This window comes from Cavia porcellus, unplaced genomic scaffold (assembly GCF_034190915.1).
Source record: "Cavia porcellus strain 051 isolate PalLab524CR breed Dunkin Hartley unplaced genomic scaffold, mCavPor4.1 scaffold_17, whole genome shotgun sequence".
Classification (NCBI taxonomy): domain Eukaryota; kingdom Metazoa; phylum Chordata; class Mammalia; order Rodentia; family Caviidae; genus Cavia; species Cavia porcellus.
This window is the reverse complement of record NW_026947500.1, coordinates 58803216-58817624: the sequence shown is the minus strand read 5'-3', so window position 1 is coordinate 58817624 and position 14409 is coordinate 58803216. Positions and strand designations below refer to the sequence as shown.

Genomic DNA, 14409 nt, shown 5'->3' with positions numbered 1-14409 from the left:
ATACTCCCCCATGCTAACACACTTATTAAATAAGTATATGAATAGAACTCGTTACAATTGCACATTTATTGTGACTGTTAAGTTCTTGTACAGGGCACATCTTATATCTTCTATCATCACCACAAGAATATTCCCTTCTTGTTAGGTTCACACTGCAGTTCTTGGTTAGGAGTAATTTTGTAGGTTGGGGTGGAGAACCTAGTTAGCATGAAAAAGGTCCAGGATTCCATGTCTAGCATAATACACTTGTGTGTGCAAATACAGACACACAGGCACACACACACCATCTCCTGTCTGTTCTCTCTTTAAAAACTTTTATTTTCTTTATGGAACCTTGATCCCATTGCATGTTACACGATCATCTCTGTTTTCCAATAGAGGTTCACGTGTTGAGGTATAATTGATATCTAAAAGGTTAAACATATTCAATACATTGATTTCTGTGAGTATGCATTTGCAAATCTACACGATCCCTCACCAAAAACTAGCAATAATGTATGATATTCTTGTTTGCATATCTTCTCAACCATTGGGAGGTAGAAATTTTAGTTTTCAGCTTCTGCTCATCATTTTCCAAACAGGTCATACAACATGGTCATCACCCCATATATATTCCTCAATTGTGAGAAATAATTTCATAGGAAATCTACAAAAGACTTGATTTTGGGGGAGAAACCTCAGAGAGGCACAGAAATTTGCAATCAGGAATGGCAGGAGGGATTTCCCCAAGGGACCTTAAATTATACAATTGGATTCATAGACTGCAAAACTTAATTTGTGGAAATTCAACCAAACTAGTAATGCCCTTTTGCTCAAAGAGGACTCATGTGACTTTTCTTTTTCCCTGATAGTTGCATCCACCATATGGAAATAGAAAACAGCACCAGAATTTCAGAATTTCTCCTTCTGGGACTCTCAGAGGACCCAGAGCTGCAGCCCCTCATCTATGGGCTCTTCCTCTCCATGTACCTGACCACGGTGCTCGGGAACCTGCTCATCCTCCTGGCCATCGTCTCCGACCCCCACCTGCACACGCCCATGTACTTCTTCCTCTCCCACCTGTCCATTGTAGACGTTGGCTTCACCTCCACCATTGTGCCCAAGATGCTGGTGAACATCCAGACACACAGCCAGGTCATTACCTACGCAGGCTGCATCATCCAAATGTCCTTTATCTTGCTCTTTGCAGAGCTGGATAACTTCCTCCTGGCCATCATGGCCTATGACTGCTTCGTGGCCATCTGTCACCCCATCCGCTACATGGTCATTGTGAATCCTTGGCAGTGTGGCTTCCTCATTTTGGGGTCCTGGATTCTGAGTGTCCTGCACACTTTGTTGCAAAGTTTAATGGCTCTGCAGCTGTCTTTTTCTACTGACCCCCAAATCCCACACTTCTTCTGTGAACTCAATTAATTGGCCCAGATTGCCTGTTCCAAGAACCTTCTGAATGACCTCCTGATGTATTTGGCCCCTATGCTGCTGGCTACCGCTTCCTCACTGGCATCCTTTGTTCTTATGCCAACATCGCTTCCTCCATCCATGGGCTGTCCTCAGCTGTGGGGAAGAAGAAAGCCCTCTCCACCTGTGCGTCCCACCTCTCGGCTGTCTCTGTATTGTATGGCACAGGCCTGGACGTGTATGTACATCAGTTCTGTCTCAGCCCACACCTCACACTCGAGCACCACAGCCTCCGTGATGTACACAGTGGTCACCCCCATGCTGAACCCCTTCATCTACAGCCTGAGGAACAGAGATGTCAAGAGGGCTCTGTTGAGACTCTTTGGAAGGAAACTCTGAAAGAATCCGCTGTCTCAGGCCTGAGAGATCTCTGTCATCACAGGACCCAAACCTCGGGCCTCAGGCTGGGATGCTTTGTGCATCTGGAGAATGAAACTCACTATTGCCGTGGTTTACTTGGAATTCCCGTTACTCTGATTTCAATGTTTCTAAAGATATAAGCAGCTTGATTTTAATTAATTACCTTTATTAGTGCAGATCAATTACACACTGTAAGGCATTTCCTTCTGCACAATCGTCCGAGCAGCAATGTGCTTTGCTCTGCGTTACTGTTCTTATTACTCTCCATGTCCTGACCCCCACTCTTTCCCCCGATTCCTTTCCTATTCCTATTCTGCTCCTGGTCTTCTTTCTCCTCTCATGACATCCGTTTCTTTTTGAAGTTCCGTTGAGGAGAGGAAAACATGACATACTTTTCTTTTGAGTCTGGTTTAGTTTTCTTAACATAATCTCTCCCGTTCCACCCTTTTTTCACCAAATGACATCATTTTGTTAGTTTTATATGTCATTCAGTTAATCAATATACCTGCCATCGGCCTGTCTGTCTAATCATTGTGTCTCCCCGTGTTGCATCTGCCTCTCTATCCATCTGTCTGTCACCCACCTCCCTGAGTATTCATTTCATCCACATCCCATCTTCTGATTGGCGCCTTGGCTCATTCCATTCTGGGCTACTGAGAGTTGCACCACAACAAGCATGGTTACACGGCTGCCTGTGGAGCGGAATAATTTTCATGCCTTTGATTATACACTGAGGATGTTTGCGGTTGGTTCCCATGACGGCCACATGGTAGTTTTTCTGGAACCTCTGCACTGATTTCCACAGTAGCTGTGTTCCCTTACTCAGTACTGAATGTTCCCTCCAATGAAAATAAAATTCAGGTGACTCCTGGGAGGGCAGGAGCAGGAAGCCCCTTCCTCAGCTCTGCAGCCTTTCCGCTCGCCTTAACCCAGGACCAGCGACAAATGGCAGCAACAAAGGCTTCCAGGAGAAAAGGTTCTACTGTCCTTTTAGTGTCCAACATCTACAGACTCAACAGGTCAGGAGAAAAGTGGGCAAAAGGAATAAGCCAACCATTCACAAGAGAAAATGGACGAAGAGCTCTGGGTTTTAGGCATTTTATAAGAAATGAAGACGGAGCTGCTTCTGTCTGTTCCATGTTTGTCTGGAGGACTTGTGTGTATCTGGTCCCATTGTAAATCAAGAATCCCATCTGTGAATTTTTACTTCTGGCATTTACTCAGTGTTGTTGTGAGGCTTTGGGTTTTCATCTCTCTGTCTTCCTCTCTCTATGTCTCTGTCTCTCTCTTTCTGTCTCTGACTATTTTTGCAAATGCTCATGGCTGTGCTACACTCAAGTCTGCATTCAGATCATTCCCAATGAGCAAGTGTTTCCCCGTGTTCTGCATAAATTCTATGCCATGACACCCTGGAGTCTGCTCCTTTACACTGAAAACTGTCCTCCATGTGATTAACCCCGGAGGACGTCAGGGCACACACACCCATCCCCTCACACACTGGCTCTGCCTTTACAAGTCCAAATTCCAATGTGAGGGTTTTACACCCCTGTTCCGTTTTGTATTTCCACACAAGTATGTGAATACAGCTGCTGTGTACACAGCAAATTTAAGGAAAATGAGAAGCTATGAGAGAAACAGTGAGATGGGGAGACTAAAGCAGATCACACAGAGCAGTATAAAACACTGCTATTAAAGATTCAAAGTGATCATGGATCAGAACCGCTGTGCGATATGAAATAGCAATAACCTAATGACCTCAACATGGATTAATATATCAATTTACAAAGACCTGTAAGAAACTAACATATAGCTGAGTTAAAGTATCTGCATAAATCATTTTAGACAGATACATTTCAGGGGTACACAGGCTCCAATTCAATCTCCAACACCACAAAAATAAATAGGTAAATTCTTTCTAACTGGGTATGTGTTAAATGTATTTCAGAAAAAAAACACAAGCTTTATTCAAATGAATGTAATGTCTTCTAGGTGATCACCAGAATAATGTGCCTTGTAGAAATAGATCAACAAAAATTGAAATATGTATATATTTCTCCCAAAACCTACACACAAATTATAAAATGGCAAACAGTGAAGGTGGTAAAAAAAAAAAAACCCCAATTCTTATGTGTGGAGAAATGCAGTCGTGGTATTGTGTTTGTTCCTTTTTTTGTAAGACTTTCTTTGGTTTATATCTTCTGCTCTAAATAACTGAAAATACAAAACGTAGAATACTGACTATTGTTATCCTCATATCATTTTGTTAGGAACTTTAGTTTTTCATAAAATAAAGACAGAAGTGTCATTAAAAACAGTACTACCCCCCCCCGACTATACAAAAGCGAAGATTTTACATGGACAATCTGCTATACAGTGAATTGATAACAAACCCACAAATGCAGAGTCACCAGTAAGAAAATACTGCCAGCAAAGTTTATTACTGTAATATCCTTTTTAATCTACTTAAGGTTTTCATCTGACTTCTCACATGAGGGAAATAACTGAAATAACCTCCTTTACTGATACTGCAAGGTTGGATATTCAAGGATAACTCCAGCCCAGAACTCTCAGATGGAAACATGCTGCAAATGGAAACACACCCTACTGTGTCCATCATAAGATGAGGAGACACAGCACACGTCAAACTTTGTCCCAGCACAGCTGATGGCCTGTGTCTACACTCCAGGGATTGCAGGGACCCCTGGACATATTCTCTCCATTAACTGGAGCCTCCTTATTTCTTCCATTCCGCTTTTAATTCTGCTTCCACGCCTATCCTTAAAGGTCAGCGATTACCCTTCACCTCGGACACAGGCTGGAGACCTGGAGATGGAGACTGACAAGATGGCAGCAAAAGTGAAGCCAAGATCCCCAAATGAGGACAATCCGTTTAGAAAAGCACCTTGCTCACTCAGGGCTGCACATTCTGCAAGACAATCAGCACAGGAGATGTTCACGTCTCCCAGCAGATTCTCCCTTGGGCATCAGCAGTTCCCTCTTGTCATTCCAACCCACATAGGAGGCTGCTCTGCACAGAAAATGTTCTCTGAAGATGCTTTGTGACAAGAAGGTAAAAAAAAATCCAAGTGAATGCAGACTTCATTTCCCCTTTGCAGTAAACCCTCTTGCTTTTGAGAAGTCTAAACTAACACCTTGTCCCAATCCTGTGTGCTGGTTCCAGTCAAAGTCTAAAATCAAGGAGCCTGTTCGATATCACTGAAGCTTCCATTTGTGCTGAGGACTAGTTCATGTCTTCCACAGCTTGCAACATATTCAGCAGAGGGGAAAAGCGCTTATCAAGTGTGTGGCAATTATAAGCGATGTCCAGATTTTTAGGCACATTGCTATGATATTGCAATTCATGATGACCTCATTTAATTTTTATAAATGTCCATTCTAGTGGTCAATACCACTAAGAAATTTTTTCTAACTTTGCAGCTCTTTGGCTTACAGGGACTACGTAGATCTGTTGAAAGTGACAAATGGAAAACCAAAGGGCTCTCATTGGAACCCTCCATATATTCCCAGCTCTCATGCCCTAAACTGTGCTCCATGACCAGAATGATTTTCTCTCCAAAGAACACTTGGGAATACTTTGAGAAATCCCCATTGTCCCCTGGAGGGAGGTGCATCCAGCGCCATGAGAATGGAGACCAAAGACACTGCCTAGCATCAGACAGAGCGCGGGACCCCACCAATGCGCAGCACAAGCAGAACGAGAATGGACCTCAGGAGATCCTGTACTAATCAAGACTCTTCAGGGTTCAGTGTGTAGAGGATTTGTTTGGGGATTTTGTTTAATAGCAGATTCTTTTTTTTATTTTAAAGAGAATAAAACAAAAGAAAACAAATTAGAACAGAACAATGCAAGCAACAGCGTGCTTCACAACCAGACAACAGGTCATCAACAGTGGCCACCATAATGTCTCTTGTTTTCTTTGAAATAGTTGACCATGCCTTCACACACAATAGTAGCAAACAGAACAAAATAGTATAAAACCATTCAAAAGGATGAAAGCATTACAGGACTGCAATACTAGATAACAGGAAATGAACAATAGCTACTGTAATATCTTATCTTCCTCAAAAAGTTTCCCACATCACACATAATAAAATCAAACACAACAAGATGGAACCAATCAAAACAAAAGAACAAAGCATGTTAGGACTTCAAAACAAGATGCTAAGAAATCAGCAGTGGTTGCCAAAATGTCTCATTTTCTTCAAAACAGCTGTTCATATCATCACACAAAAAAATCAAACAAAACAGAATAAAACCAATTAAACAAATGAATGAAAGCATTATAAGACATCACAGCATAATAATAGGAAACCAAGATTACCATACTTTATCGCTTTATATTCAAAATAGCTGCTCCTACCATCAGACAGTGTAAAATCTAACAAAACAAGACAGAACAAAGCCAAACCTAACAAAATTGTGAAAACAATGCAAGAGTTCAAGACAAGACAATAAGAAATTACCAGTAGTTTCCACCTTTCCCTCCCAAGTGTTTCCTCCCCTGCTCTTACATTAACTATTTTGCTTAAGATCCCATTAACTCCTTCTGTTTCTTATGCTAGGGGTTACGTGTATGAATTCAAAGTGTTTTGGCCATGAACATGATCTCCAGTTGCGTTCATTTACCTACATGAGCCCTGAGATTATTCTACTTTATAACTGGGTAGCTTTCCACTGCATAAAAATACCATATGTTTCTTATGAATTCTGTAGTTGATGAGCAAGTTATTCTTGCTTTTTTTCTGGTCTCCTGTCACATGGAATAATTGTTTTCTCTCCTTTGATTTTCAGTCTATGAATTTCCTTTCCAGTTAGATGTGTTTCTTGTACACAGCATATCAATGGATCTTGTTTCCTGATGCACTCTTGGTGTGCTTCTTTTTATTGTTCATCTGAGGCCATCTACATTAATGCTTACAACCATCATACGTTGGTTAGTCTCTGCCCTGTTATCCTCCTGTTGTTGGCCCTCCACTTTTCCCCTTCATTGAGTTGCCTGTCTTGTTTGGTGATCCTCCTCTACTGCTGTTCTTTGAACCATGGTCCTCTTTATCTCTCTCTAGAATATTCTGCAGCACTCTCTGTAGGGTTGGTTTGGTAGTCATGAATTCCTTCATGTGTTCTTTATCTTGAAAGTATCTTTTTTCCATCAATATTGAAAGATAGTTTTTCAGGGTACATCAATCTGGGTTGGAAGTTGTTTTCTTTGAGGGTTTGAAACACTTACTTCCAACCTCTCCTTGACTTGATGGTTTGTGCTGACAAGTCTGCTGTGATTCTGATGGGTTTTCCTGTATCGGTGATCTGTCTCTTTTCTCTAGCAGCTTTTAATGTTCTGTTCTTTGCTGCATTTCTGGGATCTTGATTATGATATGTCAGGATATAGATTTACTTTGGTTATGGTTAGTTGAAGTCCTATATGCCTCACTTATCAGCATGCCAGCTCCATTTCCCATGTTTGGAAAGTTTTCTTCTATGACTTCTGTAAGTAGCCTTTTAATTTCATTTGTGTCCACTTGCTAGGTGTTGGGGTGAGCCCAAGGATTTTACATTTGTTATTAGTTTCTCAAGGGTGAAGGATAGTGGGGAGAAGATACTAGAGGAAACTTTTTCTAAAAGTACAAATAAATTGGAAAATACACAGGCCAAGCACCATTCCAAAGGTTCAGTGAAGTTTCAGATCTGAAAAATTCTCCACATAATCAGAACACTGACCCAAATACACAATATATAAAGCTACCCAGAATCTTCCTATGTTCCCAATTTGTCTTTCATTCTTTTGGGGGTTTTCTGATTCAGATATTTTATTTTATGATTTTTAGACATTTTTCATTTTATTAGTACATATTTGTACTTCGTGCAGTTTTGCTGGGAAGGAGTAATGAAGCCTGGATTCCCCTGGATTTTTAATCTGAGGTTGTATAACAAAGAATCTGCAGGAAAAATTTTCTGTGGAGAGCAGAGTCCCATAAGGTTTGGAAAGGCAAGAGGGAGGGACTAATGCCTAAGGGAGAATCTACTGGGAGATATGCCCATCTCCTGCACTAATTGTCTTTCAGAACGTGCAGTGCTGAGCTGGGCAAGGTGCTTTTCTAAATAAATTGCCCTGGGTTGGGGTCTGAGGCTTCATTAAGGCTGCTGTCTTGTCTGGGGACAGAGCTTCCATCTCCATCACCAAGTCTCCAGCCTGTATTTGAGGTGCCTATGCAGAGACCTTTTTTTGAAAGATCTCATCTAGGTGAGCCCAAGAGTTGTGGTGGTGCTAAAGGAAAGGCTCAGAGGGAATGAAAGCTGGCAGAATTTGCTAGAGGGATTCGTTTGAATTCGCTCACTTAAGGGCGAATTCAGTTTAGGGTAGAGAGCAGACAATGCAATAGACACTTCCTGCTCAGTTAACTTGGGTGTTCAGCTATGATGGTAACCACAGAGGCATCCCTGGAGCTTAGCACTGCGACAGCTCACAGCTCTGTTCTGTTCTAATTTGTTTTCTTTTGTTTTATTCTCTTTAAAATAAAAAAAGAATCTGCAATTAAACAAAATCCCCAAACAAATCCTCTACACACTGAACCTGTGGAAGCTTAGCTACAAGAGGAAGCATTAGGACCAGAGTGGCTCCAGGTTACTGTGAGAATATGTTTCTGCAATCCCTGGAGCACAGACACAGGACTTCAGCTGTGAGGGGACAGATTTTGACGTGGGCTGTGTCTCTTCTTCTTGATGATGGACACTCTAGGGTGTGTTTCCATTTGTAGCATCTTTCCATCGGAGAGTTCTGGAACAGAGAATTTCCTGAAGATTCCTTGCAGTATCAGTACAGCAGGTACTGTACACATTTATCAGTTATTTCCCCTCATGGGAGACAGGCAGATGAAAACCTTTGATAGATTAAAAAGGATATTACAGTAATGAAGTTTGCTTGCAATTTTTTTCTTACTGGTGAATCCAAATGAATTTGTGTTATTGTTTTCAATAATTTTTTTCATTGCCTATGTAGTTCTTTGTGTTTATGCAATGTGGTCAGAGTATTGTTTTTAATTAGACTTTTCTCTTCTTACTTTATAAGAAAACAAAATTTGATAACAAAGCATAAGACAATAACTAATATGCCATGTATCATTACTTTCAGTTGTTACTCAGAGTACAAGACATGAACTAGATTCTTACACAAAAGGACTGAAGCGATATTAACAGAATGGCATTTTTTCCAAATATAAGAATTAGAGTTTTTATCCACATTCACTATTGCCATGTAGTTTTTAAAATTTTTATGTAAGTATGTTTGGGGGAATATACATTATTTGATCTTTTCTGATCCAGTTCTATGAGGCACATTATTTCTGGTCATCACTTAGAAGATATTATATTCATCTGACTGAAGATTGCCTTTTATTTTCTTGAATGTATTTCACACGTACATATTTAGAAAGAGTTTATTTTTGTGATGCTGGACATTGAACCAGAGCCCTGTGTATGCCTTTTGTACCCCTGAACTCCATCCATGTCTAAAAGGATATATGCAGATGCTTTACCTCAATTATATGCTAATCTCTTGTGAATCTTTGTAAATTGAGTTATTAATCCCTGTTGAAGTCATTAAATCATTCCCCTTTCGTAACCTATTTTAATTTTTTGTCAGGCTCCTTTTGGATTTTTTACTAACAGTTCTCAGATTGTTCTATCCAACCTGGTTTCAGTCTCCTCCCTGCCACACCTTTTATGTGATAGCTTCTCATTTTCTTTAAATTTGTCTCTATACGAAGTACGTGTATTTATACACTGTTGTGCAAGCATAAAACTGAACAAGGAATGTGAAATCTCTTCACCTGAGTCATGAAATCTAAGGGTAAAATCAGTGTAGGTGGGATGTGTGTGTGACCTAGTGCTCTCTGGATCAATCACATGGAGAATATTTCTCAGTGTAAAAGAGCAGACTCCCAGAGTGTTACCCTACAGAATTTATAAAGAACAGCAGAAAATATTTGCTAATTGAGAATGATCAGAATGTAGACTTGAGGGTAGCACAGGCATTGACATCTTTTTTGGAACCAGGGATTGAACTCACAGCCTTGAACTTACTTGTCAGCAGGCACTGTGGTGCTGAGCTACATACCCAGCCCTTTCAGGACTAGAGAGAAACCAGACAGACAGACAGACAGACAGGGAGAGAGAGACAGAGACAGAGACACAGAGAGAGACAGAGGGAGACAGAGGGAGAGAAAGAGAGAGAAAGAGAGAGAGAGAGAGAGAGAGAGAGAGAGAGAGAGAGAGATGAAAACCCAAAACTTCTGAATAACAAGGAATAGCAGAAGGGAAAAAATCTAAGGGAATTGTTTTTGATCTACAAAAAGACAGTAAAAGACCAGTACTCCAGATAAATATGGAATGGACAGAAGATGCAATGTTTCATTTTTTTTTCCTGTAAAATGCCTAAAACCCGTAGATCTACATCCATTTTCTCTTGTGAAAGGTTGCTTAGCATTCCTTTTGCCCACTTTTCTCCTGAGCTGCTCAGTCTGTAGATGTTGGACACTAAAAGGAGAGTAGAACTTTTCTCCTGGAAACATTTGTTGCTGCCATTTGTCGATGGTCCTGGGTTAAGGCGAGCCAGAAGGTTGCACAGCTGAGGAAGGGAATTCCTGCTCCTGCCCTTCCAGGAGTCACCTGAACCTTTAAACTGTTTTCAATCCCTAAGGTTCATTCCATTCTGTGTGCCCTGTTGGTTGAACAGATGTTTTATGCTTCTAAAATGTTTCTGTAGACAGAGGACAGACCACAGTTGGATGAAAATCGAAATTAATCTGATGGAGACAGCTTTCTGTGTGTTCGTCCCTCTCTAATGTGTGCACAGTGTGAGAAAACCATGTCGTTTACACGGTCCCAGGAGTCCTCACTGTGATTCCTGCATGTAAGCCTGCTGTGCTCAGTGTGTGTGTGTGTGTGTGTGTGTGTGTGTGTGTGTGTGTGTCTGTGTGTGTGTGTGTCTGTGTGTGTGTGTGTGTGTGTGTGTGTGTGTGTGTGTGAACAAGTAACTCAGGAGTGAGTGCAGGCTTCCGAGGAGAGGGACTGGTCCACCCTTCACAATACAGAAGCCAGAACTGAAGGCAGCACAGGAGGTAACCAAGGGCTGACGTCAGTGCCTGGGAGATTTTGACTCAACTGATTAAAGCAAACATTATGGCAGCTGGAAAGAGAGCCGCCTCTTGTCCTGAACTTTCAGCAGCAATAAGGCTGCACACAGTTCTGGGTGCCAGGAGTCAAAAGCAGGAATTGGGTGCAGGAGTGAAGGCCTCAGGCACCCCAATAAACACCAGCACAGACCCACACCTGCGACCTCTTTCTCTCCGTGAGATGAGGTCTCGCTTGCAGAACTGGCCTCTCACCCTGGAATCAGTGACCTTTCCACTTCCACGTCCAGTGGAGGAGCGGACGCCCCTGCACACAGGTCGGTCCTTGTTCTGTGTCACACGTGGCCCCTCTCACCCCCTGGTCACAGGGCTTCCTTGTTAGTGCTGAGCTCCTGAGAGAAGCGTCTTCTCCAGGGCCTTTGACCCCGCTGCTCCTCCTGGGAGCCGCGCACAGCCCCGAAGCCCTCCTGCTCCCCACCTGTCTTTCTGCGTGTTTCTGTTCAAATGTTGCTTTGTCCCTGGTCTTCTTGGCATAACCAGCAAACACAGAACCCCACCAACTCTCTCCTTTCCATCTTTTTTCACCACATTTTCTACAATTGGATCTTGAAGCATCCTGTAACCAACATGCATTACAGTGATGGTCCCCAAGGTAGAGCTACTAGGAGGTGGTAGAGTGGGTGGAGATGGGCTTCGGAAGAGGTCTTTAGACTACTAGGGGGGCACATCCTTGAAGGAGACTTGGTTCCTGCAGCACACTTTCCACTCTCTTTTGCCTCCTGGTCATGATGGTCTGTGGATATTCTCTGCCATGCACTCCTGCCATGACGTGTGGCATTATGTCACTCCCAGTGTTGCAGGGACAGAACGTCATTCAAAACCCGAGCCAACATCATCTTCTCCCTTTACAAGCTGACTGTTTCTGGGAAAAGCTCAGTAAAACAGTACTTAGCATCATCAGACATAATAAATGGTTTACAAGTTGCTTATATGCCCGTCCATCATTTTACTGTAGACATTTTGCTTTCTTCATTTTTTAAAATTTTTTTAAATTTTTTCCTATTTTGAAGAGAGTAAAATACAACAGAACAAGACAAAACAAAGCCAATCGAGACAATGCAGTGAAATTGGTACAGAACTTCAGAACAGGAATAGATACCTTAGTATATCTCGGTATCTTCACAATAGTTGTTCTTTAAATCAGGTACAGGAAAATCATACCAAATTCAGAACATTATAAAACCTATCAAAACAGAGTATTGAATAGAGCGATACAATTAATCAAAACAAAGCAAAACAGTGATAACAATATTTGCCTTCAAAGAGATGGTAGAAGGAAATCCCCCATGTTTGCTGTATTGCATGTGGTCAACCTCCCAAGACATGCTCAGACCTCTGGCTCTTGTTTGTTATGGTGGGGAGGATGTTTGATTCTCAGCCCATGCACCAGTAGGCTCATGGCTGCCTACCAGGGAGGTGAGCAGGTTCCTTTGTTTCCTAGCACCCTAAGTTCCAACATGGGGTGAATCTCTGGAGGTGCTGGCTGTTCTCTCCTTGGGTCACCCACCACTTGCTGGAGTCATGGCTCCTTCACTGTTCATTGATTGTCCACAAAATGCCTGGGACATGGACCATTGTCAACTTATATTCCTCAAATGCATATGTTTTTTCAATAAATTCTTAGAATATTGACACTTGGCTTATGAGATAGGACTTCTTGATGAGACATTATTGAGATAGGACTTCTTGAGATAGGACTTCTTGATGAGACATTCCAGTATAATGAGACATTATAGCTGGAATCTGCTAAAGGGGAAAAATCCATGCAAAAACACAGAAATTATTTTCCTGACTAGAAGATCTGGATGGAAGTGTAGCTCAGTAGCAAAGCCCCTAACTTGCATGTGAGAGGCCCTGAGTTCTACCCACCTTAGTGAAAAATTGCTAGTATTCATGGCAGGTGAGTCATGCATCCTTTGCTAATGCTCTTTGTCTCACTCCATTTTTATTTTTGGAAGTTATACCCAAAGCATGGAACCAGGAAACGTTACTCGGCCTTCAGAATTTCTCCTTCTGGGACTCTCAGAGGACCCACAGCTGCAGCCCCTCATTTACGGGCTCTTCCTCTCCATGTACCTGACCACGGTGCTTGGGAACCTGCTCATCCTCCTGGCCATCGTCTCTGACCCCCACCTGCACACACCCATGTACTTCTTCCTCTCCAACCTGTCCTCTGTGGACATCGGCTTGACCTCCACCACTGTGCCCAAGATGCTGGTGAACATCCAGACCCACAGCCAGCTCATTACCTATGCAGGCTGCATCACCCAGATGTACTTTTTGTTGCTTTTTTCGGGGTTGGACATCTTTCTCCTGACGGTGATGGCCTATGACCGCTACGTGGCCATCTGCTACCCCCTGCACTACACTGTTATCATTCACCGCTGGCTCTGTGGGTTATTGCTTCTGGCATGCTGGATCCTGGGTGTCCTGAATTCCCTGTTACACACCCTCATGGCTTTGCGTCTGTCCTTCTGCAGTCACTTGGAAATCCCACACTTCTTCTGTGAACTGGATCAGGTCGTCCACCGTGCCTGTTCTGACACCTTTCTCAATGACATGGCCATATATGTTACAGCAGTGCTGCTGGCTATGGGTCCCCTTGCTGGCATCCTGTTCTCCTATTCTAAGATAATATCCTCCATACGTGCAGTTCCATCAGCTCGAGGGAAGTACAAAGCGTTTTCCACCTGCACCTCTCACCTCTCGGTGGTCTCCCTGTTTTACTGCACGCTCCTGGGTGTGTACCTGAGTTCTGCTGTCACCCAAGACTGGTGCTCTACTGCAGTAGCCTCACTGATGTACACTGTGGTCACCCCCATGCTGAACCCCTTCATCTACAGTCTGAGGAATGAAGACATCAAGAGAGCGCTGAGAGGACTTCTCGGGAGGGCATCGGGCAGAGGACCAGCTGACCCACCTCTGTAGCAATGCTTCTCAATTCGGGGCTCAAATTTTGGAGTTGCAATTTTGATTCTTTGATCAGATTGTACAACATGATGTGTTTTCCTTTACTGCCTGCAATTTCCATTTCTTTGATGTAGTTCTCTAAATAATTTACTTAAATCACTTTGTTAGATTTTCTCTTCTTTCTAGTTATTTCAGTTTTGTGTTTTGTTTTGTTTTGTTTTGTTTTGTTTTTTTGTCATTTATTACTCCCCCAAACTTGTTCCCGTTCTTGTTCCCGTTCTTGGATAGGAAGTGTTTGGAAATTCTCATTTCTACCATGGAACAATCAGATTTCGTATTTATAAGTGCTGTAGGGTAACATATCACATTGACTTATTTTTTGTTTATGTGCTTATAAAATAGTCAAAGGTTTTACTTTGGTTATACTGTTTGTCTAGGACAATTGTACTTGGCAATTAAAGTCAGCTACAAATT

General features: G+C 42.2%; 1 protein-coding gene and 1 pseudogene across 1 annotated transcript; both read left to right on the top strand.

Moving 5' to 3' along the window:
• The first annotated feature begins 864 nt into the window (after positions 1-864).
• Positions 865-1797, top strand: LOC100725646 (olfactory receptor 7A17-like; annotated as a pseudogene).
• Positions 1798-12996: 11199 nt separating this feature from the next.
• On the top strand, positions 12997-13953 carry LOC100725913 (olfactory receptor 7A17-like). Its single transcript, XM_003467832.2, has one exon. The coding sequence runs from the start codon at positions 12997-12999 to the stop codon at positions 13951-13953; it is 957 nt and encodes a 318-aa protein (XP_003467880.2).
• Positions 13954-14409: the final 456 nt, after the last annotated feature.